The following is a 20,556-nucleotide window of genomic DNA, read 5'->3' as shown; positions in this document are numbered from 1 at the left end:
TGATCTTAACATAATTAAGAATAAGGTTAGGTTGAGTTGAGAAAAAACTATGGGTTTTAAAAACAATCGTCGTTTTTATTTAATTTTATTGATAATTAACTTACTAGCCACCACGACTTATATAGCCAACTACTATTACTTGTCCTACAAAAATAAGAACCAAACTAATTAACAAACTATTTTTAGAGTGTATTTAGATTAAGGGATTTGGGGGGGACAGGAAGAGAAGGGAGGGGAGGGGGAGAGAAGGGAAGGGAGGGAAAGGGGGATTATTTTTCCCTCTTTCATGTTTGGATAGATAAAAAAAAAAGGAAAGAAAATTTTTTAATTTACTAATTTATCCTTTTTTTTATGTTAAAATATTATTTACAAGGGTAAAATAGATATTTAACTTACAAATGACTTAATTAGCAATTCCTTCCTTCCCTCCAAATGACTCCATTTTAGAGAGAATTTTAACAAAAATTTAATGAAATCTTCCTCCCAAATCCCCTCAAATCCCTCCCTTTAATTTTTAATAAAATATTCAAACAAGGGAATTGGAAAGGAAACTCTATTTCCCTTCCGTTCTCTTCCCTCCAAATCCCTCAATGCAAACACACTCTTAAGGAAACCTATTATGACTGAAAATAAACGGTTCCACTAGTCATACTTACAAAAACATCCAGTCATTCCTTCCCACTAGATGGAAGTTTTCATCGGGTCGGGGGGTGGAGGGGAACGTAGAGAAACGAGGAATGCCTATTTCCTTGATGACCTGCTATGCGTACCCCAACTGGGCTGATTCTTACATACCAAATTTGGACAAGGCCGATTGGATCAAAGCTGAAAAGACCTGGGATGTACTTAGATCATCAGCTTTGATATTCATTTGAGCTTGGCCAGATGATGTGTTGATCTTGCACTCCACAAGAAAATTAGATGGTTCTTGAGCCTTCTGTGCAAAGAAAAAGAACTTAAAGTTAGGTGATTGACCGCCAGATGCAATGCAGTGGATGGAATTGCCTTGCATGTGTCGCAAGAGAACTTGAGGTGTCGTCAATTTGGCAGCTCCTTGGGGACTCAACGAACACTCCTGCAATCAACAGAATCCATAAGGAATCTGGGGATATATAAAGGCTGAGACGAATATTTCCATAAGCTATAGAAGGCTGAGCATGATCGTAAATGGGTTGCAGCAAAGCATACACTCATACAGATACAGCAGCCTGGTAGCATGATCATAAATAGGTTAACATAGTCATACAAATCAGGTTCACGGACTTATACCACTTCCCATTCGCAATTCATTGATACTAGGGTGATGGTATCATCAGCAAGCCTGGTAGAGTATGTCCTTATGTTAAAAGTATAGTTCTTAAATTCATTAGAGACGAGCATCGACTTCCAGAAGTGTTAAACAGCTAGGACCTGAGATGTGATGATTTCATCCTAAGCTTCATCAAATGAATTCTCTCAAAAAAAAAGAAGGGAAAGCACAATCAATAGAATAAAACCGATCTAACCAATTACAAGAATGCAAATGAACCTGAGATAAAGCGATCGGCATTTGGCGCCATTTTTGCTGAAAAGTGCCTGGATCCAAAGTGGCTTTTGGATTTAGCTTCAGAACGGGTGGTGAAGGAGCAGGTGCAGGTGCAGGTGTTTCCGGTACACCTAAACCTAGTAGATCGTCTATGGCCAAACTAGCCTGAGGTGTATGCCCTGGTACTGCAGGGTTTGATATTGCCAATGATTGCATTTGCAATGCAGCGGTAGCTGTGGATGACCCATCATATGAAGGAGCATTATAAGCAGAGTCATTGATGCTAACACCTCTATTTTCTTCCTTCTCTGCAGTACTGAGGAGAAGATCCTTGTCATTTGCTTCGACCCTTGGTACTGGAACAATGTTGTCGGCAGATTCAGCCCCAACAGACAAACTTCCAAGCTCATCAGAAAACTCAAATACACCCCGGTGTTCCTTATCAGTGAACATGTAAGATGGCTGAGAGAACAAATAAACACTAGTAAGTTTGAACCCTACCTCCAACTCTAAGCAAGTTCATCTATTGTAGACAAGCTAACAATGACCAGTGTCAATGTTGTATCCACCCAGTTTTTCACTCTTCTAACAACAAAGTAATAAGGATTACAGAATATTTAACCAGCTTAAAAGGACATATATAGAAAATGGAGGGAAGAATGGATAGATGAAGTTCATTAACCCCACAATGATCCACATAAGATAGGGATCCCTTCTAACTTCCTTCCCTCAAATCTCAAATTCTCAATAAGAGCACCATTTCCTCAATAATAAAGAATTCCCTAAGTGGTTTATTATATTCTGCTGTCCCACAGTTAGGTTATTTACCTTATGGTATACAACTGATAAACTGTTAAATTCATCAAATATGCGGTCTTTGATCTCGCTGCTCTGAGTATCAGCAAAGACAGAAACAGCCTGCTTTGGAGGGTTGACCACTCGTTCAGCAACAGAGACATCATATTGCAACACCCTGTAGTAGAATAAGCCTCTATCATGAACATCCTGCAGTCAACTAAATTCTTTAACATCTAGAAAAAAGTACAGTAGAGTTGGAAATAACCATTTATTTGAAGTTTGTCAGCTAATAAATATACAAGTGAATAGTAGTTTATCAATTCACACCTGGTGAAAATCAGCAAGACCAGCAGCTAATGCAGCTCCTAAGGCTTTCTGGGTCTCAGGTGGCCTCTTGAAAAAACACTTCATCACTGCTGTTAGAAGATGTAAGCGAACCTATGCAATAGAGTAAATGTATCACTTGGTAGCAAACCAAGTTATAGATGGACGAGTTTGAGAGACAATTTTTATCAAGCAAGAAAATCACATGATGCACACTCACACACACAGAATCTTGTATTCATAACTTCAACTAGGCCTTCAATATTTCACATACAGAGATTTTGAGTTCAACTCGGTGACGGCATTCATGAGAAAAGTAACAACATTTTAGTAGATATCCTTCTTTTACCCCATTTCAGTGGCAATGTAGGGGAGGGTGCAGGAGAGAAAAGGTGTTCATAAGTAATACAATGTCAGTGACCCATGAATTCAAGCCAACTCATAGCAACATTTTGGAGCTTGAAGAGATATCACTGATGTACATATATTTTACCACATTTTTGTGCTTAAGTGCATTATGTTCTCGGTAATTCTTTATGGAATTAGATTGATATTATTCATGTTCCTTGTATTTTTATGGTAGGAGGAGTTGGAGCAAAGATACGGATCAAAGAGAGGAGTAAATTGCAATTGGAATCATATATAGGACCACTGGAGCACTAATGGCCGCTCGAGCACAAATGACCGCTCAAGCGGCCTAGTATTCCGCTCAAGCGCCCCACAGAGATCGAGCGGAGCTGAAGGTAGCTGCTGCCACAGAAGCTACATCTTTGACCGCTCGAGCAGCCATCACCGCTCGAGCGGAGGTCGACGTAGCAGCTTTCCGAAATACACCAAAATTAGGTTTTTCTGGGACTTTTAAGGATATAAAAGAGGGCGGCCGAGTTGAGGAAACTCTCAACTCTTTTCCTGGGTTTTGAGGCTACAAAGCTCCTTCTCACCAAGCTTTCATAGGGATTCAAGGATCTGAAGGTTTCCTACCCAACAACAACTCCAACAAATCAAGGGGATTTTCTTCAACTCTTTTCCATGATTTCTCTTCTTAGATTTCTTTTTGATACTTTGAAGATGAGTTGTAACTAAACTTCTTTGCTAGGGCTTGATGTAGCCTAGTATGAATATTGCAAGTATTTCAATTTAATGGATGCATAATTTTGGTTCAAGGATTCATGTTTTTAATTACCATGCTTATAGTCTATTGTTTGTTTGATTGCTTGATCACCAATTGAATGCTCAACTAGATTCATCTAGCTAGGACTAAGGAACGAACCGAATTCACATGTCTTAGTGGAACTGAAATTAAGGAAATCAATTGTCGACTGCCATGAACAAGGTTTAGGGGATTGATTGGTTGTTATAGTTCTTTAGATCGTAATGAGTTGTTAATCTTGGGTTAAAAACTGCGAACCGAACAGGATTAATCCATTGTTAATAATATTTGTTGGCACCGCGAACGAACGAACCAACATATTTAAGAAAGAATCAACCCTTGAATCGGAACCATAATTGTGTGTTTGTTAGTTGAATGCTTGTGATAAGAGTACTAGGTGAAATCATTGCCCTAGTGTTCTTCTCATATTGATATCACAAAAATCTGAATTTTAACTCATTTGTTAGTTTAGTTTAATTACATTATACATATTCTCATTCATCACAATTTCTGAAGCATTCATCAAGTTAGGTACATTAATTAGATTAACTAGTCTCTGTGGGATCGACCTCGTACTTGCATACATTGTACTGTTCGTAGACTCTTGTGCACTTGCGAGAAATATAACATCAAGTTTTTACACTACTCACAAATGCAAGAGCAGCTGCATAAACAAAAGCAAATGAACCTACCTAAAAAAAAATTGTATGCGGTAACTTTTCAGGCAAGCTAGATTGCTACGTTGTTATCTTGTATAACCTCATTACAGAATCAATATTGTGGTCCCTAAGTGGAATCAGCCACTCAGGCGCAGATAAAAGGGTGCAAAAAAAAGAGAATTACCAACCCGGCAGGTAATAAAAAGATGAAGCTTGGTTACCTCAGCAGAATGCTCCTCATCCCAATTCTCAACTAAACTCTCTAAAATATAAGGAGCATCTTGCATGTCCTGAGAATATTCCCCCAACATCCAGATAAGAGCTGCTTTGGCCTTGGGTTCCTCTACATTCTTGCTGCTGATATTTCCAACAACTGCAATACAGTCATGACTCCATTGTGGATATTTCCTCAGCAGATCTTTTACAAGTACCTACACAGAAAAAGCCAACCATATTGATACAGCCATCCGTACTCTAATCTTTAATCATGTTCGCTTCTCTCATTAAATTTGTGTTTTGCAGAACCGATATCATCTTACCAAGTATGAACTGACATACACCAAATGTCAAGGTGGATAAGATATGAGTAAACGTAATTAATTACCAGAGCTTCAGCAGTCACATAGTCCTTTTCCATCTCTAGAAACTGAAGAAGCCTATCAACAATTGCATTCACATCATACTGCTGCAGTGCTATTTTTCCTACAGCCCGAATAGACTCTCTTGCAATGGGAATATCAACATTTGCAGCATATTCACATAATTCCGTCACTGGGATTGATTCCAAAATATCACAACTTATGCATGAATGGTAATAACTAGAAGTCACCAAAGAGAAAAAAGAAATTCAGATGGTAGTTGCTCACCAATTTCATAAGTGTTGTTCTCATTTGCCACTGCAGTAAGCATTTCAAGCTTTAACTTTTTAACATAAGATGGCTCATTATACTGACAATAGAAGTGTTTGTAGTCAGAAGAAAATATGTATGGTGCACGCATCACCAAGACGTGCAGATGACTTAAAACTGCATATGATTGCTCCGGACTTCCTGAACTCACTAAGGTTAGCAAAGGGGACTTAATGCGTTCATATACCTAGCCAAAAATAAATAAATTCATTAGTTCGAACCTTTTGTTTAAAAAAAATAGAGATGGATCTTAACCAATACAAGATGATACATCTAAAATGGAATACAACAAATTTCCAAAATTTCAATAACATATGAAAAGCAACGAATTCACCCTTCATATCAGGAAATAAAAAAAGGAAATACAAAATTTCTTAGCTAAAACAAAATCAGATAGAACCTGCTGATGAACATCAGTCATGGACAAGGTTAACTGCAGAAACAGTTTAATGGTGGCTAAGACCACAGCACCGTTTGCATGCTGTAGTCTATCTTCCAGGAGATTCATGATATCAAATATCTCATTGCCGTCTGAGAGTACATATTTACCAACCAATTCAAGCACAAGACATTGTCCCCATTCACTAAATCCCTTAATCCTGCATTTTATAAAAAGGACAAAGCTAAGAAAAGGGGTTGTTTTTTCAGAGAAGTACTTAATCAGTGAAAATTTAATACATTATTTTCATGCGCATAGCTGACGATCCAACACAGTAGCCCACAAGTTAGCACCATGACGGTAAAATTTCTGTCCACATTCTGGACAATGCACAATTTTCGACATAGTTAATTTACTGAAACATAACTAATCATTTCATACACAGTAGCTCGAGATGTAGCCCAGTGGTAGAGTTGCAAGGGCGCAACCCTGAGGCCACATGTTCAATTCTTGTAAACAACTTCTCCACATATTATGTGAGAGTAAGGTCTACGTACATCATGCTTGTCCTTGACCCCACCCACTACGGGAGCCTTGTGCACAAGAGTTTTTTTACAGTAGCTCCATATGTTAATGTCCTAGGAGGCTAGGAACTACAAAATCAGCTGAGGTCTTTCTGCTTGTTTTGTTAAATTCCAGGTCAATTTCTCCATTCACTGAAATCAAGGACAACATTCTATAAAATCTTTTGGGATCAAATCCTTTTCTTTTCTGCAATCCACGTCATTTTAGATCTCAAGTTATTCTTCTTTATTCCAGTCACATTAATCAAATTGCATTCTAATCAATGCATCTGTTGTCGACGCTCTACATTTTACAAACAGTTCTAGAGAAAGCAAACTTACCGATTCAAAAAGTAGTATATGACTGGCTTGCTAATCAGAGCTTCTCTCTCCCTGGATGCTTCCTCGGAGGTGCTTGCCTCAGCGCTCCAAATCTCTTGTAGTGCTGATAAACAGTTTGCAACTACCTGGTGAAAGTGTGAAACAATAAAACGGAGATCCATTAACTAATACAGGAAATACCATTCTACCAATAGAACTACAATAAATGTGAATTCACCACTGGTAAACTGTTAAACATAAAGAACTAAGTTTAAACTTGCACCAACACAACTTTACCAATGGCATGGATTTCTTTACAAGAAAATGAAAAATAAAAAAGACAAAAACAGAGCAACTAAATTGTTTTGATTCAGAATAACTAAAGTCGGAGAAGCGATGTTTGCCATAGATTATCGATTTCTTGTTGCTTGCTTAAACTAGATTATATAACTTGACAGGAAAAAGTGATCGCCAAGCTAAGTAAGAAGAAAAAGTAACCAACTCCCATGCACTAACCTAAGAAATAATAAATTGTATAAAAAAGATGGCCTCACCTGAGTATCTGAATCATTAAGCATCAAATGCTTCAGTGTAGCTAGAAAGTCTGCATCCACACACGTTGAAGATGATATATGATATAATTTTAGCACTCCGATGGTTGCCACTGTCCTCACATAACTGTTATTGTCCTTCAACCCTGATCCCAAAGGTCCCACCAAATACTCAACCAGATTTGGCACACGTAGTGAACACAAGCTCCTCAGGGCAAGCCCTCGGATCATTGGGTCCATATCCTTGCAATCTCTTTGGAGAAAGTTAATTGTTAAAAGAGCAAGATCAGGATTGACCTTTGCATAGTTACCAACATAGAGATAACACATCTTCTTCAAAACAATGTCTGATGTTGCTGAGCACATTACCATCTCACCAAAGAGAGACGAGACATCAATGCCGATCGTCATATAGGAGATAACCTTCTTGAAAAGCTCACGCTTTGAATCATCAACACCCGGTGCTCGGCTGCCAGCCAACTGCCGCAGCTGTGTTTTCAAATCTGAGACTTCGCTTTTGCTGGAAAAAAAAAAGAACCAAAAAGGTCATGTTTGCAATTTGCTTCAATACTTAACAAAGGGGATAAAATATGACTACAATATTAAGAATTGAACAAAATATGCTATATTTTACACAGTTATAGGTCTTCAGAAGGGGGGAATACAAACTCAGTGCATTAGCAGCATAGTCCAAGTTCAATCATTAATCCATCTTAAAAAAATGTTGTCATTAATGACTTTCAGACCACAGCGAATAATTCATTCTAATTCCAACATATAAATATAGTTTCCAACGTGAGAAACTATTTTGGAATGGCAATCATATTTTCGGATACTGCCATCGGTAACAATATAATCTGCTTGACGGACAAAATGTTAGTAGAAGGAATTCGGTTCAATTCACCCACGGAAACTACGGAAATTGAAATTCTGATCATCGATAACCTCCATGAGTTCTTCATATGTTTGAACAGAACCCAACATGTATTAAAGTTTTGAGCTTTTAACACAAACAATTTCCGAGCATAATTACTTCAAGTGATGAAATTGAAGAATTCGGGATTCACAATTCTCGTTTCTTTCATAGATATTTCTGATAGACCGAAGAGCGGGGCTCGGGGTTTCAAGGATGTTTAAATTTACCCGGACGGTTGAGATGCCGACTGATTTCGCTGAGACTGAACAGGAGGAGCCATGGCTGATTCGGGACCGAGAAGAACACTACGGCTCGGCCAGATAAGCGTATAGTGAGATCGATCAAAGCGAGTAGACTGTATAGATCCGCCGAGAAGAGACTATGACGACGAATCTTCGACGGGATGTAGAGAGGGTCGTTAAAATTACAGGTAGTGATGCTAAACCTTTGTTCTCACAATTAGATGGCTGGACCCAACTCGTGCATTCGATCTGGATTCTGGAAGAGGGTCCTAGAGGTGACACGGTGCGTTTTATCAATTTTCCGTACCAAACAGGAAGGCAATAGCCAATAAGGCATTAGCTTATCCTAATTCCTAAGGGATGGACTAATGTTTTTATAAAATTGTTAAGGATTCCAGTAGAAGAGATCACAGTCTTTCTAATAGTAAATCTTATCATGTGATTGATGTAAGTGTAGGGCTCACGAAATTTGATAATTAAGTGAGAGAATGTTACATCATTTATTGAGATCCTTTTTACTGGGATCCCTAATCCCTTGATTGATGCAAGTGTAGGGACCCATCAAACTTGATGATTAAATGCGAGAGTGACACATCCTTTATTGGGATAACTGGAATCTATTTTACTGGTATCCCTATCACTTCTGTGAGAATCACATCTCAAGTCCGTCAGGGATTGGATGTCAAGTAGACTGTAGACCGCACGTGTGCCCCAAAATCACAAAAAGTATACCTTCAAAGGCCCAACCTTGTTTAAAAGCCCATTTACAAAAAAGGTTGCGAGTCCGGCCTACCTGCAAAGCAACATCTTATGTCCATATTCCACATATTATATATTATTAAGATGTTTTAGATTATTAAAATAAAGTAATTTGGCTAGATTTCTCATTTCTCCTCCTTTTTTTCTCTTTTACAGTTTAATCAACCCTTTCTCAATTTCCTTACTAAAAAAAACAATATGGACATCCAAATGATTTGTGGGTTAAAAGGGGGCATCACTTGCATTAAGTGGTCCAAATGAAAGCATGAGTTTGAGGCCCAATGAAAGTCCATGATCAGGAGTACTTGCCCTTGGTACCTTAGCCGAAGTATAGAATAAGCTGATAATATCAGCTTTCTTGGTCCACTGGACTAGCCCAAAGTAAGCCCATAAACTGAGCTCAAGCCTCAAAGCCGGTCAATGATCAGGACTAATTTTGGGACAATTGGGCCCAAGAACATCATGTTCTTAGCCGGGCTGAACCTACTTGGTCTACTGGGCAAACCCAAGCAAGCAAGCCCGGGATTTTGGTTTTGGTAAATAACAAACCGGTGCGTTTCACTGTTTCAGTCTCCACCCTCCAATCTCATCTGCTATGTTCGTCGTGCACTATCAGAAGCAGCAGAGCTAGAACGATGGCTCTAAGTACCGTTTCGAGGCTCCATTTGTCAACTTTGACCCGCTCCCCTTCTCCTCTCTATTCCAACTACAATATCCTCCACAAGCTCAAATTGACAACCGGACCCTTACCCGCAATATTCTTCCGACCCAAATCCACCCTCTCGGCCGCAGAACCCATACCCGTCTCCGAAGCCCCGGAACCGGCGCCTCTCGAAATATCCCTCGAGAAGCTCTTTGTGCCGCCTGAGACCGATGTTTCGCTCGATGACCCCAATCTTAGGACCAGAATCTTGAAAGGTTCGAATATTGTGCTGAGCAAGTACGCGAGGGACGCGCACGTTGAGCAGGCTGAGTTCGTGAAGAGCAGTGTGAGGACTGAGGATTGCCCCTCTGATGGGTCGCCCGAGTTCGCGCTTGTGGGTCGGTCTAATGTAGGGAAATCATCGCTGCTTAATTCGCTTGTTCGACGGAAGAAGCTTGCGCTCACATCGAAGAAACCTGGTTGGGGAATTTTACTCTTGCATTCTTTTGTTCAATGGCATAATTTTAGGAATTACATTAACAGAGTAACATGTGTTGTTGTTAACGCTTTATTGCTGGAATGAACTTGGAATTTAATGGGATACTTATACTGCATCTTTGAAGAAGTTTTTAACAAGAAAAATCACTTTACATAAGGAAATCTTTTCGAACCGTGAACTTCTCACGAGATCGATAATATTAATGTAATTCAAAGCTGTATGTAGCAGTCTCATGATAACTATATAGGAGTTGGTAGTTTGTTCATTTATTTGAAATTCGATGCTGCTTTATAGTCTTTGATAAAACTTTCAGTTGATGTATATTTTTCCTTTTAAACCTCTTTCAGGTAAGACACAGTGCATTAACCATTTCCGAATCAATGATAATTGGTACTTGGTGGATTTGCCTGGTTATGGGTAGGTTTTTCTTTCTTTCTTTTTTCCTTTTTTTAGGAGAGTGCATTTGTTGTGGTCTGGTTGTTTTATACTTTTATTTTATTTGGAATGTGTGATGAAATTGTCTAAACATTGTCCAATACCTGAGTTAGATTGGAACTTTTCAGTCTATCATTTGCTTATGACAGAGGAAGGGATAGGGTTCAGTTATGCCAAATGGCAAGTTATAGTCTTGGAAACTGACACTTTTTGAATAACCGTATTGCTCCTAGACTGCGCTTAAGCCTGTCCCTCCCATCTGCTACTATTTCTGGACTTGGTTCACTTGTTAAGACAGACTCTTGATCCCATTTTCCAAAATGCTACCACTGATGTTAGAGCGAAAACGATATTTGGACATTAGTTTCTTCATAGAAGTAATCTTTATTGCTGCTTTATTCCATTAAGCATAATTTCCGTACTTTGAGCCATGACTATCTCTTCCATGTTTTTCTCTTGCTGGGAGCTCGCATTGTTTAGTTAGATGGAAAGAGAGTTTTTACCGTTTCTTCTCATAGAAAACAGTTCTTATGAAGCATTCTTTTGTTCTAGTTGCAATCTACAGTCCTATTGACTGCTTGCTACTTTAGGTTTGAATGTTTGATGACTCAACTTGTTATATAAAGCTTGGCCAAATCCAATTGACTTGAGGCATGTTCGAGATGTCTCAAACTTAAATGATATTTATCAGATCCATAGACAACTAACTTTATTGAAACTATGTATGGCCCAAGTCCCACCACAACCACCCAAGGGTGACCGAGTTGGCTTTGATGAATTCGTACTGTTGGGAGACTGAAGTTCGACTCTCCATATTAACTGTTTTACACGATGTGATTACAAAGGTATTTGAGAAGAGTGAAGTGATCTGAATACCCAAGGTTTATATGGGCCAAAAGCCCATGGTTCCTTGTCATTAAAAAGAAAAGAAAAGGAATCCCCTCCCACCCCAAACCATATCCTGTAAGTATTGAGGTTCTATCATTGGATCTTATGGTTTGTGTTATGTTAATTTAATTTCACAAATAATTTTAACTGGGAACTCACATGCATCAGTCATAGCAGAGGTGTTAGCTTTATATGACACTTGTTTCTATAATGAACAGGTTTGCAGCTGCACCACGAGAACTTCGGACAGATTGGAACCAGTTTACTAAAGACTATTTCCTGAACCGTTCAACATTGGTATCAGTGTTTCTTCTTGTAGATGCTAGCATTCCTGCTAAGCAAATTGATCTTGAATATGCTAGTTGGTTGGGTCAGAATCAGGTAAAACTTTTTTTTTACTCTTCATACATGGCAGTGAAAAGTGGAAAGAAATATGCCTTATTTTTTTTAAAAGTTTATTTCTGAGATATTGTGACAGCACATGCACACTCGAGGTTTACTTCTTGTTATCCTGCCCCAAAATTTCCGGGTGTTTTAGGTCTCATTCATGCTTTGGAGAAGTAATATGTAAATGTGCCTGGATTAAGGGGAAAGGTGTAATAATTGAATTTCTTTCCCAGATTCCTATGACTTTAATTTTCACCAAATGCGATAAGAGGAAGAAGAAAAAGAATGGAGGTAGAAGGCCTGAAGAAAATGTGAGTGACTTCCAGGAGTTAATACGTGGGTTCTTTCAGACAACTCCACCATATATTATGACCAGCAGCGTTACCCATCAAGGTCGTGACGAGATACTGCTGCACATTGCTCAACTCCGGAACTACTGGCTCAAACACTGAGGAAAGATTGCAATGCTAACTCTGCTGATGACCTGGTAGGTAACATTATTTTGAATCCTTTTGCCAGTGGTCATATTTCTAAATACCTTCAGTGGAGCAGCCGAGCAGTCAATATTGATTTTTGTTTTTTCTCCCATGTTATAACTCTTGAAAATGGGATGGCTACATATATTCCAATTTTTGTGCGTCTTTTTGGAATAGTGATCATTTATAGAATGAAATTTCACAAAACGGAGAATGGAATTGTTTTGAGTTGCTGTTGTTTTCTTCTCCTTTTTTCCCTTTTCTAATTGAGTTTACTTTGCTTTGACGCGTACTGAAGTTGGCATTCAACAAAGGAGTAAATGGAGAGAATGCATAATCTAGTTTTGAGATGGTTATTGTTAGAGAACAGATTCCTGTCATGGCTGAGGAGTACATATGTCCAACCGGTGCGGATGGAAAGAGTTGAGGCAGCTCATGTGTCCAAACTATTGCAGAGTTATGAAAAGCTGCATAACCCAACACTGATAAGGTAAAAAAAAGAGTGTTGAGAACAACAATACTGCAGTGGCTGTAGAACATTGATTGAAGTGTGAAGAACTAATTGTGGTTCTGCTGCTGTCTTAGCGTAACAAAACTCATTGTTAAATAAGCACTTATTTCTGGAACCCTCATTATATTTGGAACACGTTTAAGTGTTTAACTCTAAAATTGAGTTAATCTTCATTTCCCTTTGGGCTTCACGGTTCTGGGCCCCTGGCCCGTTCATGAGCTAATTGTTGGCAAATTATGGGCCCATTACTGGAGGACTCATGGACTACGGTCCTTTTACAACGGGACAGGTGGTCCAGTCAAACAGAGCCCAAATCATCGTCCTCATCATCTGTGGCTGTGGCACCCAATGATTCATGAATAATCAAACGGTGGAAATAAAGGAATTAGGATAATCAATTTCAATTTGGACCACTTAAAATTAATAATAATAATTGCAAGGCATCAAATTGAATGGATGGTCCTGATATGAAGTCCCAAGAAACGCCTATCTTACTCTTGCGATGGAAGAATGATGATGCACACCATCTAAATCATAAATTACCATTTAGGACCACTCTATGGTGGTTATGATATTACAAAGCCTAAAAACTTTAAAACAAAAGTTAAGATGCTTCTTTTAATTAATTGGGTTTGAATTGAATTTGCTTCCCACCAATTTACATTTACATGTCTTCTATATTCCTCCAATTTACTAAACCTAACACTAACAACCTCTTCTCAATCTCTCTCTATCCTTGTTCATTAAATTTCCCTTTGTTAAATATTTACTTAATTTTGTAGTTGATATGGGAACTAGCTGTCAATTTTGGCTACAAAATCAGGATCAATCATAAGTCCAAGTACACAGGTCCAGAATGTCATGAAAAGAAGTTGTTGATGTTTAACACACAACTTTCCATTGATTAAGGAGGGAATTAAGTCGGTTTTGGACTCTTTTGAAAAATTAATTTAAGAAGAAAGATGTTACAAAATCTTCATTAGATTTGAAGGGATGGTTCAGGGCTCACATTAGGTGGAAACACCCAAAGAGTTGCATTTGGCCAAAATTAGAAATTTCGTGTTCAACAACACATGCATTCCCAGTATATATATATTAGTTGTAGTTCACATTTATATATACACCAAAAATTGTGCTTTCAAAAAGCGTCAATATATATAAGTCACCTTTCAATATTCCACCAAATTTGTACTACAAAAAGTGTATCATTAACTCTTGAGTATCCAAACAGGCCTTGCCATCATAGACTCCAAGAATCTTCGTATATATTTGATGCACCCACCAAATATTTATAAATAAATAATGATGATGATCAATTTTGGAAATAAGAGTTGGTTGGGGATTTTGAATAAAAGAGAAGAAAAAAAAAGGGGAAGAGAAATGACAGTTGATGGCAATAAAAGCCCAATGGAGGGCCCAAAAAGGAGGGTCATTTCATTTTGGGGGGATTTGATGGGCCATACAAGGCAACCTATCTTGCTTGGCTTTTAATGGAAATTGCAGGAGAACAAGGCCCCATGATGTTGATCTCTCTCTCAGACTCTCGCGCGCGCGCACACACAGAATCACAGAGGCACCTAGCTAGCTAGCTAACTCACTCATCAAAGATTGGATTGAGTACTGAGTACATATCCTCGTCAATTCTACTGCGGTCGGAATAAACCCAGCCACCTAGCTAATCTTACTATCCCTCTCTCTCCTCCTGATTATATGTATTGTCATGTTCACTATATATGTATATATACATATCTGTGTCAAGCACATGCATGCAAATGAACGTTTTATAACACAAGGAGATTTTAAGTACGTATTTATTGGTGAATGATTTAGACCAATACACACAAACAATCCTGTTTAAAAAAAAATACGCACACCAAACACAGTTGGGTACGTGTGAAACATATTAAACGAGTGTCTTTTGGAGTCCATATATTTTTTTTAAATCAATCGCTAACGATATTTTTTTTTCCTCATAACATCGAGTGTTTTGGATTAATATCAGATAGTTTAAGATTGTTATGCCTTTTCAAGAAATAATTTTTGTTTCGAACAGATAAAAAATATATTCGTTGAATATCATACATTTTAAAAAATTAAAATTTGATTCTCATAGCCCCAAAATTCGCATCCTTAAATGGAGGCATCTCGTCAACTCATTTTGATGTCAGATTTAGTATTAATTCATTAAAGCAATCGATTAGATTTCTGCACACATATTTACCCTTCTGAATGAGAGAAAAAAGAGAAGAAAAAAAAAGTGGTGGTCCTTCTCAATGAAATCATTTTTGACAGTAAAGTTTGGTACAAAATAAACACACACAAGTTGGAATAATGAATAAATGCAACAAATTTCCATAAGGTAAGTCTGCAAGAATTTCATTGATTACAATTGAAAGTTTCAAACACACCCTCCAATTAAAAAAAAAAAAAAAAAAAACCTAAAACTGGATTTTAAACACCCTCATTCTCAATTTACAAATTCCAAACGCCAAACACTTCCTCTGCCAATCTTCCATCTCTCATGCACGGTGTGCTCCTAAATCTGTAGAAAGTCGTACCTAATTAGATTAACTGCCAAATTAAGCGCACAACTCATCGATTGCATGTCTTTGAAACAAATCTTTTTTTTAATCGATAACCGTACAAGTTTCTCTTTTATACATCCAATATCAAATTCAAGATCTTCGGATATCAAATTCAAGATCTTCGGAGTCTATAAAATTTAATCCCAAAGAACTTCACCACTAAACTATCAGCTAAGTGATTGGTTGAAACAAGTCACTGTAAAAAGAATTTTGCATTAAAAGCACTAGTATACAACATGTACAACAAATAGAATATTGAAACTAAAAACAATCATCACGAATATTGAAGTACGTAGCTAGTCACAGTGAAATTTGGAGCAACATAGGATGTGCTTTGCCTGAGATTGCCAACAACGTTGGACGTCTCGCGCTATTCGTTTGGCGTCCATTGATGCACCTAACAATCCACGCTTCGTGAACCCCACCGCGTACAGCCCATCCTCCCCTTTCCAACCATTCGGAAATGGTTTCCTTGGCAACCCATCTCGCTCTGAGAACATCTCTCTTTCCTGTTCATGCCCATAATGCAAAAGGAAAAAAATAATAATTTAGGATCCTTTTTGAAATCAAAGGAAACTATGTATCAAGAAAAACAAGAAGAAGAAGTAACCCACCTTTAACCAATAGGGTACATTGCTTTTGTAACCCGTTGCCAAGATAATAGCATCAAAGTTGTCTGTTCTTCCATCAACAAACTCCACGGCGTGATGCTTTAGTTGCTTAACCCCTGGACACACCTTGATCAAGAGTAACATCAAGATTAATGAGGACAGTTGAAAACTTAAACCCTAAATTTTAAAATATTCAGAACTTCAGATCCATGAGAAGCAAGTGAAAGAAAATAAAAAGTGTAATTTGATGAAGTTGTACCTTAATATCTCCAGTTTTGATCTTGGTAAGTGTACCAACATCTAAAACAGGGGTCTTACCAGACAAGTTTTTGAGTTGGAGGGGACCCAAGCGAGGTCGGACCAATCCAAAGCGAGCCGTGTCACCCAGCATGAGCCATGATACTACAAGCAGGAACCCATCGACAACTCTCATGGGCAGCCACTTTAGCAACCACATGGACAGCCCGAAAGTTGGTTTCCCTAGCATCTCTCGTGGTAGGACGTGCACCTTCATCCAAAAAAAAAAACACTCAAAAAGGTATAAAAAGAGCGACCCCGGTCCCTAAAGGAGGCTTATATATAAAACTATATATATTGCACAAATTAAGTAATGAACTTCAATTAATAGTGATTGTTTATCTATTAAAATATTTTTTGCTTTTATGTGTAAAAGTATAAAACGGGCCTTTTTTTTTTGACATAAGTCTCATCAACTAACAACTAACAAAGAGAACACACAAAGAAAAACCATATAAGAAAGATCCTTTCATTTTATGTAAAAGTTCAATTATGAGAAGAATGATGTTTGAGAGTCCAAAATGTGACCTCCATTTGACCCCGGAGTGTTGGATGTTAAGTAAAGCATGCATGTGTATTTTGTAATCAATTGCCATTTCAAATACCACATAGATTTGAGGGTAAAATTAAAGTCTTCTTATAATGAGAAAAGAAGAACAAAAGAAAGGAAACAAGTTCCAACATATCACTTTAAAATTTTCATTACTGGAAAATACCTGGAAAAACAAAATAAAAACCCTAAAAACAACACTGAATTTTGGAGGAAAACCATAAAACCTATGAACATGGAGTGCCATTTTTCAATCAAAACTACCAAAAAAATACTTCAATTTTCATGGTTTTTTTATCTGTATTATTCTGTGTGTACTAGTGAGAGAGGGATAGCTAGAGAGAGAAAAGAAGAGAGAGAAGTTCTTACTGTATCTCTAACCACAAGTGAAGGACTACCATTATGATTGCAAAGATCCAAGCAAACCTCCATTCCTGAATTCCCACAACCAACAACCAAAACCTTTTTCCCTCTATACTCTTCTCCACTCCTATATAAACTTGTGTGCCTTATATCCGCTCCAAACTCCTCCATTCCTTCAATCTCTGGCACCACCGCCTCCGCATTCTCCCCCGTCGCCACCACCAACCACCGGCACACGTACTCCGTCTCCTTCTTCCCTTTCAACCCCACACTCCTGACGCGCCAGAACCCGAGCGTCCTATCGAATGCCGCCCTCGACACAGTCTCATTGAACCGTGGCCTAATATCAAATTTTGTTGCATAAGCTTCTAAGTAATCAATAAATTGTTGCTTTGTAGGGTATGTTGGGAAATCACTAGGAAACCCCATGAGAGGAAGCTCACAAAATTGCTTAGGCAAGTGAAGGCGGAGTCGATCGTAGGTCTTGAGCTGCCATAAAGATGCTATGCAATTAGATCTCTCTAGTACTACACTTGGCACACCTTTTTCTTTCAAACAGGCCGCAACGGCCAGCCCTGACGGCCCCGCCCCCACGATCACCGGCCCCGGAACATATAAACAACGTGAAGAGGATTCGTTGTTCATTATTCTATGATTGAACATAGGATCATGAGCTTTCTTTCCTTCTATCTCTCTCAAATACTCCATAACACAGATCGACCAGTACTGTTTCTTTTTAAACGGGTCTTGTAGGATTATAAGAACTCAGACTACTATGACTGAAGAAGTGAAGATTATAAGAAAAACGTGAAGTGGGTGTGCTGGCATGTAGAGATCTTGTGAGAGATGTTCACTCTAGCTTATCCAAAAGAGAGAGAGATAGAGAGAGGATTTTGAATCCTGAAATGTTGGAGTGGATTAAGAAGTAAGAGAGGGTCTTATCCACATAGAGTAGAATGAGTTTCTCTTTGAATGATCTATGTGTGTTTGGTTTCAATGGAGGATAAAGCGGAGAGGATGAGCAAGAACTACGGGGCTACATCACCATCCAACAATTGATAGAGAGAGGGAGAGTATACACACACACACACACACACACACACACACACACACATATATATATATATATATATATATATATATGTAATTCCTTGTTCATGACAAAGAATTTATATGAATGGAACTAATTACAAGTGAAGAAGACTAGTAGGAGTGGGGACAACAGTAACACCACAATATCATGTATACATATATCACCTATGTGTATGTAGATATATATTCTTTAGTAAAAGAAGATCCTTTAAGGAATTCTCTTGTTAGAATTATCTAATAATCAGAATTATGATGAGAAGTGATGAATTATGTTATAGGATGTTCAATGGATAAAAAAGGCCATGGTTCCTATGGGCTTGGCTGGGCCGGACCAATTTGGGCCTGGTGTCCGATAGTAATTAATCATGTGAAAGTCGGTCACGAAAGTGACATTCTTTTAATGCACGTCCAATGTAGTCAAACCTTTTTCCAAAGCCCAAAGTTTGTTTTTGTCCTCGAGACTTCCAGTTGGATATAGTCGAATCATTTGAAATTTTACCACCTTTGAATTAGAGCCACTTGATTCAAATGACCCGGATAGATATAATTGAGTGATAAATAATGAAGTTTATATATCTATACAAACTCATATTTGAGCAATTTAGGATAAACAAATAGCTACATAGATAAGATCTAAATTTTAAATGGTTATCTTGTTAAATTCTCAACCACTATCTATCGTGTGTTCATATACTAAACATATCTTTAGGCTCCATATTAGACAAGATACTTTTTATTAATTAACAATGATATCATGCAAGTTTGTTTTTCGAACTTTCGATATAAGTTTATACTCAAGTCATCATGCTTGAGCGCACAAAAATTTTCCACTTGATGACATGAGAAATTGAGAAAAAGTAGCACTAATGGTCGTCCCCATCAATTAAGTAACAAAATAAAGTCTTGTCATTGCCATTCACTTTCAAATTCCAACCTGCTCCCCTAATTTGAACGAGACACAAGGGATCCATCCTTACAATGTCATTGCAAAAAGTGTACTTACATATCCATACAAACAGAGAGAGAGAGAGAGAGACGCGATGCGCGACGCGTTTGGTACTCGGTGTGGGGACGGCTTACCATGGACTAGTTTGGTTGCTTCGCGAATTAAGTCAATTATATTATAACTATGCCCTGATTTCAATTTCTGCGAATGTGTCGCATTGCTTGAATTAGACTACTTTATATGATGGACTTATTATTCTATTCTCATCACTTTGAAAATTTTCAAATAATAACAAAAGAAGTCATGGTACGTGTCTATCAAAAATTTAATCAACCACCCATCATTACTTAAGAACCAATAAGTCATATTTTACATAGAATTTCTGTATATGTGTGCGTGTGTGTTTGCATGTGCATGCGCTGCGTTCTAGTAATTGAAACATTTTGTGCGTTCATCAATCACTTCATTATCTAAGCCAGAAGAGAGTGTAGGAGTAATAATTAGGCCATGTTTTGGCAATGGAGTTTCGCGTGTACATGAATGCATGGCCAACACAACAGGCCAAGTACTCTATTGTAGTTGAAAGATGCTTCCAATATATTAGCTATGTGCCGAGGACCATCCATATATATGTTACCCACTAGCTTTTGTATTTTCATGCCAACATCGCATCAACATTGCCACCTCTACACGGTTTCTATTTCAAAATTTAGACAAACGGAAAAGATATATACAACTCATATAATCGAAAACGAGAAAAACAAAATTAATTATACTATATAATCATTAATAATTTGCTTAATTGGATGGGTTTTGGTCCTTTTGGACTATATAATTCTTAAATGATACATTTTTGACAATTTTATAAGGAAAAAAAAAACATTTCAAATCAAATTCAGAGGGTTTCATCAACGAATCCCAAGAAGGTTAACAAAAAATATCTATACAGAAAAGTAAGAATAACTAAAAATAAAAAGGAAAATAGCAGTCTAAACATAAAACTAAGAAAGAGCAATGAAGAAGTAGAAAGCTGGAATCTGAATAAAAAAGATTTAGGGTTGTTTGAAAGGCTATGAACTCCAATATAGAAGGCTGTATCCCCCAATGATGGTTTCAGATTTTAATGAAGGAACGGGTTTTGATCAAAACAAAAAATGACTCAAAAACAGTTTTTATAA

At 37.8% G+C, this 20,556-nt stretch overlaps 2 protein-coding genes across 5 annotated transcripts; one reads left to right on the top strand and one right to left on the bottom strand.

Annotated features, from left to right (window-relative positions):
* Window positions 1–488: 488 nt before the first annotated feature.
* On the bottom strand, window positions 489–18,091 carry LOC119996485 (beta-adaptin-like protein A). Of its 3 annotated transcripts, XM_038843139.1 has the most exons (13): window positions 17,347–18,091; window positions 16,390–16,638; window positions 16,130–16,256; window positions 7,182–7,276; window positions 6,649–6,773; window positions 5,765–5,963; window positions 5,323–5,551; window positions 5,061–5,227; window positions 4,678–4,887; window positions 2,651–2,761; window positions 2,354–2,530; window positions 1,529–1,987; window positions 489–1,075 (listed from the first exon to the last, which is right to left on the bottom strand). In XM_038843139.1, exons 1-13 carry the CDS (start codon window positions 18,046–18,048, stop codon window positions 788–790), a joined length of 3,138 nt encoding a protein of 1,045 aa, XP_038699067.1. In that variant the 5' UTR covers window positions 18,049–18,091; the 3' UTR covers window positions 489–787. The 3 variants fall into 3 exon arrangements, with proteins under 3 accessions (XP_038699067.1, XP_038699068.1, XP_038699069.1); XM_038843140.1 differs by lacking the exons at window positions 16,130–16,256; window positions 16,390–16,638; window positions 17,347–18,091 and adding an exon at window positions 8,322–8,634 and having other exon boundaries at window positions 7,182–7,698; XM_038843141.1 differs by lacking the exons at window positions 489–1,075; window positions 1,529–1,987; window positions 2,354–2,530; ... (5 more) ...; window positions 6,649–6,773; window positions 7,182–7,276 and adding exons at window positions 12,834–12,999; window positions 15,853–16,028 and having other exon boundaries at window positions 16,134–16,256; window positions 17,347–18,070.
* On the top strand, window positions 9,665–13,067 carry LOC119996486 (GTP-binding protein At2g22870). Of its 2 annotated transcripts, XM_038843142.1 has the most exons (5): window positions 9,666–10,217; window positions 10,585–10,654; window positions 11,779–11,941; window positions 12,181–12,434; window positions 12,722–13,067. In XM_038843142.1, the coding sequence occupies exons 1-4, from the start codon at window positions 9,731–9,733 to the stop codon at window positions 12,397–12,399; spliced, it is 939 nt and encodes a 312-aa protein (XP_038699070.1). In that variant the 5' UTR covers window positions 9,666–9,730; the 3' UTR covers window positions 12,400–12,434; window positions 12,722–13,067. The 2 variants fall into 2 exon arrangements, with proteins under 2 accessions (XP_038699071.1, XP_038699070.1); XM_038843143.1 differs by lacking the exon at window positions 12,722–13,067 and having other exon boundaries at window positions 9,665–10,217; window positions 12,181–12,630.
* Window positions 18,092–20,556: the final 2,465 nt, after the last annotated feature.

Source organism: Tripterygium wilfordii, chromosome 4 (genome assembly GCF_013401445.1).
Source record: "Tripterygium wilfordii isolate XIE 37 chromosome 4, ASM1340144v1, whole genome shotgun sequence".
Taxonomy (NCBI): Eukaryota; Viridiplantae; Streptophyta; class Magnoliopsida; order Celastrales; family Celastraceae; genus Tripterygium; species Tripterygium wilfordii.
Note: the sequence above shows the minus strand (reverse complement) of the source record. Positions and strands in the feature narration are given on the sequence as shown.